Source organism: Neospora caninum, chromosome V (genome assembly GCF_000208865.1).
Source record: "Neospora caninum Liverpool complete genome, chromosome V".
In the NCBI taxonomy this organism is placed as follows: domain Eukaryota; phylum Apicomplexa; class Conoidasida; order Eucoccidiorida; family Sarcocystidae; genus Neospora; species Neospora caninum.
Window position 1 is genome coordinate 1,904,586 of NC_018391.1, and position 9,793 is coordinate 1,914,378.

At 53.8% G+C, this 9,793-nt stretch overlaps 1 protein-coding gene across 1 annotated transcript; it reads right to left on the reverse strand.

Moving 5' to 3' along the window:
• Positions 1-1,904: 1,904 nt before the first annotated feature.
• Positions 1,905-9,077, reverse strand: NCLIV_014450 (Phosphoglucomutase 2, related; the record flags this gene model as incomplete). Its single annotated transcript, XM_003881635.1, has 13 exons — positions 1,905-2,077; positions 2,658-2,911; positions 3,669-3,993; positions 4,366-4,536; positions 4,887-5,040; positions 5,547-5,750; positions 6,072-6,205; positions 6,659-6,811; positions 7,165-7,306; positions 7,530-7,588; positions 7,829-7,912; positions 8,356-8,522; positions 8,938-9,077. 13 exons carry the CDS (start codon positions 9,075-9,077, stop codon positions 1,905-1,907), a joined length of 2,160 nt encoding a protein of 719 aa, XP_003881684.1.
• Between the last annotated feature and the right edge of the window lie 716 nt (positions 9,078-9,793).

The window sequence follows — 9,793 nt, forward strand, 5'->3', positions numbered from 1 at the left end:
AGGAGTAAGAGGAAACGGCGATGTACACAAAAAGAGGCCTCCCAGCCGGAAAAGAGACTGGGAACCACGGATCCTCAAAGGAGGAGGAAGAGAACGACTCTCCTTCGTCACAACGACTGACCCACGCAATACCGATCATTTGGATTTCGCGGTAGCTCTCTCGTTGTTTTTGCCTGCGGTTCCTCTGGCTTCGGTGTTTCTCATGTTGTTCATCGCGACTACTTTCTCGCTTCTCGCGTTTGAGCCTTTTTGCCTCATAGCGTGATTCACGCCTTCGTTAGCTTCTCTTCTCGTATTCTTTGCTTTTATCCGGTTCTGGCGGGTCATAAGGTGCGCCTTCCCACTTGTTTCGTTCCCGCGGCGAAGCGCCTGAGGAGCCGCAGCAGCTCGCTGGGACGTGGTCCAAAAAAAGTAAAGCGATGCAGTTGGCTGATGCAGTGCTCGTGAACGATGCCTTTTCGCGATGTTTCGACAAACAGAAAAGTCGGTTTCTGCATGTGTCACCGTGGACAGTCTGTCGCACCCACTCGCCCGGCGTGCCTAGCAAGAATAACGCCAGCGTTTCTCCTCTACTAAAACAATAAGAAACACTTGTTCTGCGGCGAGCGCGTTTGATTTCGAATCGATCGTGGCCTCTTCGAACCGTACTGGTGAGAAAATACCCGTCATCCTTCCGTCAGCTGAGAACGGCGGAGGGCGTTTGCCGCATGATCGCACTCCCGACTTTTGAGACGGCTTCGCAGTCGCCACCCGGTTGGTTCTTTCTTTCTGAGAACAGCCGGGTGCTTTCGTTGCCGCTCTCGGCAATGCCTTCAGTTTTTGCCTTGTTGAGGCCAGACACACCATTGCCCTCACAAATCTGTAAGGTTCCACACCTTTTTCCACTCTCGTGAACCACCGGCCGCTGACTCGCGTGTATATATATACATATATATATATATATATATATATATGGGAATAACGAGCATGGAAGCCGGGTTCTTCCGTGTTCTTTCATGCGGAAAAACAGCGCGGTTGTCGCTAGACCCCACTGCTTGACGACTAATCCCAAGACGCATGATGATTCGTGCTCCTGAACACGAGTCACTGTGTAGCCGGTATCGCGTGTACTCCCGACCTGGGAAGCCGAAGATTTAGGGGAAACGGGTTTTCTGTCATTTCCGTGGCATTGAAGGCATGCATTCAAAGACACTAAGTTTTTCTTCAACGCACACAGAAATCCTCCAGTGATTCTCTCTGGCCGAGCTCTCGTGATCTCTTTTTTCACGGAGAGTTCGCCAGACTTCTCACACAAAGTCCGTGTTTGTGTCGTTGCCACAGACGCCGCCATCCCCCTCGTCTCTCGGCGATGCACCGGAGAGTAGACGCTGTCGTCTCGGCGGTCGCCTCTCACAGCCCTCTCGGACGCGAGGAAAAAACGAATGCACGTGTCGCTGGCCAACGCAGAAATACGGTCAAATCTCGTGTTGCGTTCGCGTATCTTGGTATTTTCTTGGCCCGCTTCTCTTCCACTCCACCTTGGCAGTGTGTGAGCATAGCTGCCACCGTTGCAACGTTTGCCCCATTCGTGTCAAAAAGTACGAAGTACAAGATGACCAGATTTCACCTTTGTCTTGCAGTATGCACGTGCATTTCATGCTATTATCTGTAGCCTCTACGTGTAGGTATCTACACATAAACGTATAGGATACCTACTGATGTATATATATATATATATATATATATATATATATATATTGATATGCATATCTACGTAAGCAGGCATTGGTGTCGATACTGTTTTTTGCGCGTTCCCACAGGATGCACGCGCATGCGTTTCATCCAGGTAGATGTCGGCTTCCAAAGGGACCGCGAGCAACACCCTGCCTGGGTTCTTTTTCTGGAAAAATGCAGCCGCGCGCGGCTTACGTAATGACGGTCGGTTCCTCAGTGCCAATATATTTCTTCATATCGCAGAACTGGAGAGCAAACGTGGCGATATCTTTCAGCGCAGTCCGCTCGTCCTGCAAAACCTTCGACGAATCAGACTCGTAGCGCTCCATGTACACCCGAATGGTCGCCCCGGTGCTTCCCGTCCCTGCGCGCAGGTACACCCATTGCCCAGGAATATAACCACACATGCAATAATGCACGAAGATAAGCAAATATGGGCGTATGTGCACGGCTGCCGTGTGCCAATGTGTACCAGTCTATACTCGTAGACAAGAGGGCGCAACCGAAGCTGAACTCCGCAGTCTCTGCGCGCCTTCGGGGAAGTGTACGGAACAACAGCCTCGCCGCCCACAAGAGAACCCCTCAGCTTTACTTAATAATTTATATATATATATATATATATATGTGTATTTGCATGAGCAAACCAGTCCAGAGACACAAACGGGGTGCACACCTACTTGTTTACAAAGCGGGGCTGCACGCTTCGCTTGTTTCGTTTCCTCTGTGTATCACCGTATGTTCGCCTTTGACGCTGTCACAGCTGAGAACCTCCAGCAAGCTGACGCTCGTTTCTGCGAGTTTTGTGTGTGAGTGGCTTCATCTCATCGCACATCTGTCTCTTTTGCCGCTGGGTTTTGTGTGGAGAGGCCGCGCGCACTAACGCGCACATTCGCCGCCTTTATGTTTCCCCTCCACATTCGCTATGCGTGTATTTCTGCGGGTACCTGAGAGTCTCCAGATGATGCGGCTGCCTCCCTTGAGGAAGAGGCGCACGCCTTGATGGTCCGAGACTTGCTGGTCGACAGGGTCGGTATACTTGAACCAGTCCATCGACTCAATCTCCATCTCTTTCAGCAGCTTCTCGTCAACGTGAGAGGCGACTTTGGCGACGATCTCTGTCGGCGAGCTCTTGGACAGCTCCTCCAAGTCGTGCATCATCTGGTGTGCGGCAGTGCTGTCTTTGTTTTCGAAGTCGTACCTGGAGGCAGACAGGCCGCACGGGAACGCCCGAACCTTTACGTCGAGATTGATGTTACGGGGCGCGGCGTCGACAGAAAAGACCGAAGAAAGCAGATCACACCAAGACGAAAACCAGCAAAAAGCTCACCGTGGAACTCCAGACACATCAGCAGGCTGTCTCGACAGTCAGGCGCAGGAACGCGACAGGGAGAAACTGGAATTCCTGCGAGACGCCGATACGTCCCTCGGACGCGGACGCCCCCTGAAAGGCCGTGGGACAGCTTTTTATGGACGATCCGAATTGGCCTTTTCCACGGGAAAATGAATTGTCTCCCTTCGTTCATGGCTGCCTGTGTGTGACTACGCACATGCACAATACGCCATGGCGCTCTGCTAGCTGCGTACTGTGGATACACCTGGCAATATGCCGCCCGTCCATGCAAACGTGTTTTCTCCCTGAAAATGCTAACATTCACGTCTACGTCCATATTTCCCCGTTTTTCAACTCGGTTCACCAGGGTCGGCTTCGTCAAGCCGCAGGCCTGCATCGGAGGGGAGTCCTCTCTTTCGTGAAAGTACCGTTCCTCTCGACACCAGTCAACTCAGTCGAAGAGGGAATTGCCTCGTTGTTCCGCGCATGTTAGGATGGGTGTTTATGTGTGTCGGATTCCGCGACGACCTCTCAATTCGTCGTCTTCGCGGGCGTCTCTCTTGCGCCTGTGCCCCAACGTTAGGTCGCGATTTGCGAGCCTCGGACAGCCCTGTCTTTGCCGTACCTGCAGTAGAAGTTCCTGCCGTACTCCTTCCAGAATTCTTCGACGATGCGTTGAACGGAAACAAAGTCTTCCTTCGTCGCCGGCGGGGACACATCGACAGGTTTGTCTGCCTTCGCCGCTGCGCGCTCCCTCTCCACGTCGGCCATGCATCCGTTGCGGTAGGCGAGAATCGAAAGCCAGCACAGGATCGCCCACAGGCCGTCCTTCTCTCTCACATGGACGCTTCCGGTTCCGAACGACTCCTCCCCGCAGATGCTGATTCGGTTCGCATCCATCAGGTTCGTGAAGTACTTCCATCCTGTAGGCGTTTCGTAGACGTCTTTGTCTGAAGACCAACGCCAAGGACATAGCCAAGTCGGAGAGGAAGATACACAAGTCGCGCCTTTTAAACCCACATATATCCTTCCAGCGACAGCGTTCCACTTCTCTTCACATCTTGCGTCCTTCGATCGCCGTACTTGTCTGTTTCCGTAAATGCCTATGTTTTTAGACACATGCGGTCCATGCACGGCGAATTGACGACACCCACATAGAGGCATATACATATATATATATATATATATATATATATGTAACGGGCATGTGTATACGTATCCATACATACATATTACATAGCTATACCACACAAAGGTAAAGGACGCGAATACGTTGACGCAGCTAATACGCCTTTGCTGCTTCCTTCGTTTTTCTAACTCACTGAGTTTCTTAGCCACGTTGTCCAGAGCACGCGAGGTCGGCATCGAGCGCGCCAAACCCGTCAAACCTCCCTTGCCGGTCGCCTTATCGACGAAGAAAAACGGAAGGCACTTCTCAGCGTAGAGAGCGATGAGGGCAACGCTATCTGACGGCGTCACGAAGAAGCCGCGCCCTAGAGAGCAGAAAACACACAAAAACGCACACGCTCGTGAGCAAATTCGAGCCCCGCATGTCGCTGACAAGTTAACACTCTTCCACTTTTTCCGTGACATGCATATATTCACATACATATATATAGACATACAGATATATATATATATATATATACAGAGGGACTATTTGTCTTCCTCCTGATGTGTTGCTGTTCACGTTTACCTCTACGAGTATTAACTGCATCTGTATTTGGATAGATATGCACGTGTACAGACGGGTGCCTGTGAGAGGCTGTACGCTTCTACAGCACTACGCGACGCTTGTAACACTTGCTGGCGAGAAGACAGAGGAGAGGAAACCGGGCTGTACCGAGAATCATGTTGCGATCGCAGTCTCCGTCTCCTGCTGCCCCGAAAAGAGGCGTCGATGCGTCGATTTGGTCTGGGTGAAAAACCTTCATTTTCGCAACCAGCTCTGCTGCGTAAGTCAGATTCGGATCAGGGTGGTGACCGCCGAAATCCGGCTGTACATGCAGATCCCGGCAAAAAACAAGATGTCCATGATTCGCAACAGACACGACCGAGAGAAGGCGACTGATAGAAGACCTCAGGAACGGAAACGAGTAAAAGCAACACACACCCAAGACGACGCACACACGTTTCCGCGGAGAGCACAGACACCACACGGCAAAAGCGAGTCGTCAAGAGACGGAACCGTTTTTTTGTGCATCCATGTCTCCTGCTTCTCTCACGTGTAGATGTACACAAAGACGCCCATCCTCTATCCGTTGTATATGTTATGCACATACACATACGCGTGGATGAACACTTCACACGTGCAAATGCATTTATGCATATGTATACATATACATATGTACATATATATATATATATATATAAAGGGGGGATGCATGCACACGGGTGGAAACGCCGAGACTAAACCTGCGGCAAGCCTGATCGCGAAATGAAAAGAAGGGCGAGAATGGCCTGGCCACGGGGCACCGTGCTTCCCTTCGTCAACTTCTCTCACCAGGGGAACCTGTCGCATCAGACTTTCCGGCTTTGCTCCGAGCTCCTCGAGGAACAGTTTCTCTGCGTACGGACCCGAGACGCCGTGCATGGCGTCATACACGAAGGAGAAGTAAGGAAGCGCCAGGAGTCGTCTGATAGCAGGAAAGTGAAACGCCTCCTTCATCAAGTGCATCCAGTCCTCGATGGGGTCAATGACTTCAACCTACGGGACGAGACCGCAACGCGACGACCGACGCCGTTCGTTCAGCACAGAGGCTGCCGCATCAGCGAGGGCGACTGGCGTTCAAAGCATGGGTCACACACAGTCTCAGGACCGATCGAGCTTCTCCCGGCGCGATGAAACGCACGTCTGACACAGAGGACCACGTTCCCGCTCCTGCGCAGAACACCCTTCTCAGAGCAGAAGCGGAGAGGAAAGCTGTGCACATCTGCGGATCTGCGGCCGGTTCCTCCGCCCATTCTCACGCCCTGTGAACGCCGCGAGAAAACCGACTTCGCAACGAAAACCCCTCAGCACGCGTACCTGGAACGCGCCGTCCAGGTTGACTTGCACGCCGAGTTTGTCGAGGGAGAACTTCGGCAGTTCTGCGTATTTGATGGTCGCGAGCTTCTTGGATTTCTCCCACACTTGGTTCATCAATACCTCGTTTCCAGGGGCTGCCATGAACGCAACACGCGAGGGCAAGAAGCCGCATGTGCAGAGACGAAAAAGCGTCAACGTATGAGAACTGAAAACAGCTGCTTCGTAGCGGAGCCTCAGCGGAGAAACAGCAGAGGGTGGTGTAAAGCAATCATAAAGAACTTGGTTGTCTGTGTCTCGAAACTGGAGTCATATTCGGGACTCCCCAGATGAAACTCATAAATCATCCTGAGAGATTATCACTCCTCTTCGCGCTGTCCATTGAAGAGCGATGCAAATGTAGTTTGCGCCGCAATAGAGTTTGCGCTGTCATACCCTTTGCGCGTCCAGGCGTCTCCTCGGCGCTAGCACACATGAGACGGGAAGGCCGTTCACAAAAATTTCGTTTGAGTCTTGGATCGTCCCCTATCTTGCCGACCACGCACCCTTTTTGAGCGCGCCCTCGGCGCGCGTGTCCCCGTGTCTCCTACCTCCGTTGCCGGTGTCGTACTTGACCCCGAAATCCTCGTCGATGCCTCCAGGATTGTGCGAGGCTGTGAGCAGGAAGCCGCCGAAGCAAACTCCATTCTCGCGACCGCGAATGATTGCGCTGCAGGCAGGCGTCGACGCCAGGCCGTTCAGTCCTGAACAGAACAGGAACCAGAGAGACTGATCGCCCTTTCCAAGGACACTCTCAAAGGCTGTGCAGAAAAACGCGAGGACTGCACAGTAGACAGTGTAAGCTAGAAGCCACTTGGCTGCATGCATGCAGGGAAACGGACACGCGGCCTTCCGCCTAGCCGCGGTGTGTGCTTAAAGCTCGGGAAAAGCTTCCAAAAGACACCCGCTGTGGAGCGTCATATAGAAACGCCGGACCGGACACTGCAAGACGTGACGGAAGAAAGCCAACAGAACGAAAGCCCCGACGGGTTTTGAGTCTCCGGAAGATTCACGGGGTTCCAAACCTCGCGCGAGAGAATACCTTTTTTGCGCTTACCAATCCATACACGGCCGACGCCGTTTCCAGCAGCGATCGCGCAGATCTCGTAGATTGCCTCATGAGAGAAGTAGCGGCCATCTCCACTGACGAGCAACGTTCCACCTTTCTTCTCTTCCTCGGGAAGGCAGTCGAAGACACTCTAAAACACGCACGCCCAGCCCCACACGACGGACGAGGCAACTGGCGCTTTCGAACATCTCGAAGCAGAGACGCGCGTATGGACGTAAGTAGGGTGCAAACGTCTACATTCGCACGTCTCTCGAACCACACAGCATCATCCATCTCGGGCACGATCCAGCGCCGGCTTCCACATGCCTAGTTCATGCTGTCATCCAGAGGTACCGCGTTGCAGTCTTCCGCACCTGGGCAAAGTTTGCGAGGTAGTCTTTCTGCATGAAAACCTTTGTTTTCTTGCGAAGACCTGAGCACGAGGGGCAACAGCACACCGAGCCCGAAACATCTGCCGCGTTCCCGCTCTAGGTTCCGGTGTCGACTATCGGGAGAAACGTTTTCTCTCCGCAGAAATCAGTAGAGCCCACAATGGGGCTACGGAGTGCTTCCGGTTTCCACAGGAGTTCGGAGAGAAACGGACCGACTCGAGTCGGGAGAGTTGCGCTCCCTCTTACGGTTTGTCCTTGAATTCCCATCCTTGACAACTCACCGGATGTTCCAGGTTTCTGATCCTGGTAGGCCGTCGTCGGCCGAGAGAGAATTCGGTCACTGGACAAGCCTTTGTGCGACTGGCCTGCGCAAACACACACGCCAGCAGGGATTCGCCTCGCTTGTCTCCGGGAGAGCTGCCGCCGCAAATTTGAATGTTCTTACACATCCTGGCCTCGGCCGCTACGGCGCGCCGGAAGAGCTCGCCTCCACAACGGCCCGCGGATCGAAGCTCCGAACCGGCACAGCCTTGGACTCTGCGAACGGTTCCCTCGCACTGCTCTTCGCTCCGAGCTCTCAGCCGTCTCGCTAATGCACAACACAACGGTGTGTGTCTCGGCTGCGGCTAGGACGCGGGCGTTGACACAACAGGTCACAACGGACGCGCCGGCAGCAACAGGGAAAGACTTCTCTCACGAGGCGAGAGTGGAGCCTGGCCGCCGAGCCGTCTCTCTCTATCCTGGGGCCTGTGCTGGGGAGCCACACGCGAAAACGCAAGGCGGACGGCGGTAGAGAAACACGACTCACTTGCGCTCCCACTGCAGCCTTCCTTCTTAGCTCGCATCCTGCTCGCCTTGGCTGTCGTCACGATGGACCCGAAGGAAGACAGAAAGGACGCACGGAGAGCCACAAGCGGTAAAAGGTGAGGGGTGCGCACCGACGCGCGACACAACACAGCTGCGCTCTTTGCGCCACTGATCAAAACGCAGACGAGAACGACATGCAGTCTCGAGTGTCTAGATAGCCGACATGAGCGGTGGCGTCGCGTCGGGACCGAGGCGGCCTTCCCAGAACTATGCACATGCGGCGAGACGGCTCTCAGGTGCGCATGGGCACGCAGGCGGCCTCCGTGCGTACGCGACACATGCAACTGTCTGGTGTTCGTCGCGGCGGCGCGCCTTGTCCTTTCAGTGATCGTTTTGATTGTCTTCGTGGGTCAGCAGCGGAAGCAGACAAGGAGAGATGGCTTCAATCGCACAGGCAGCATCCGCGCTAGGGTACGAGGCGTCGGGCCGAGCTCTTCGCTCGGCCCTTCGATGGCTCCTGGCTCGAGCACACCCCAATTTGCAAAGACAGTGATTTCCGTCCGGTGAGAGATCCTCTCCTTACCCCCCATGATTGCAGCGAAACGTTTTGAGAAGGCAAGATGTCAAGAAAAGTTTCTTCGCGACTCTGAGAGGGGTGCCGTCAGCCACTGGGAGCTCAGCTGCGATGGTTGAGATGGATCTGCACAGACGACAGACGAACATGATGCAGACGAACAGGATGCAGACGAGACAGCAGAGTCGGTGAAACAAGAAAGAGGAAGAAAACAAGTCACGCGGGCGGCATCGCGTAGGCATACACCTGCGCCGCTCGGGCAAAGAGCGGCCTCGCACCGGCGGAATCTGATTCCGAGCTGGAGTATGAAATCGGGACACCGGTCTCTGCCAAGATTCAACCGGTGGATTCAAAAGGGTACGGTAGGCAACCACGCATCACTGTGTGTCGTTTCTCCGCAGCTGACGATGCCGGCTAGCAGTTGGACCGAGAAGGGACACTGCAACAAAAAAGAATTGTGGGGTCATCTTTATCCACAGCGCACGCGTGGCAAGAAACTCGACAACAGCGAGAGGAGAGAGAAAAAGAAAACCCCCCCCCTCCGTCGAGCGAATGAGAGACTAAGGCCCCGAGGGCTCGGTGAACCAACTACTTGGGCAGGGGAGCGGAGCGGGGTTTTTTCTGTTTTTTCTCCCGAACAATCTCAAGCAGCCGAAGGGTGCGAACGACACGGCAAAAATGTAGTGGATGGAAAGTAAGAAGTGCCCAGCGCTTCTCCCAGAAGTTCCAGGTTCTTCCGCGCCGCCATGAGCCGCCGACCTGTTCCACAACTTGCCACGAATAAATCTCCCAGCAACAGAGACACATCACAGACTTCAGGTGCCACGACCGGGGAGAAAAGCGTTGGTTTTTTTAGACATAATGT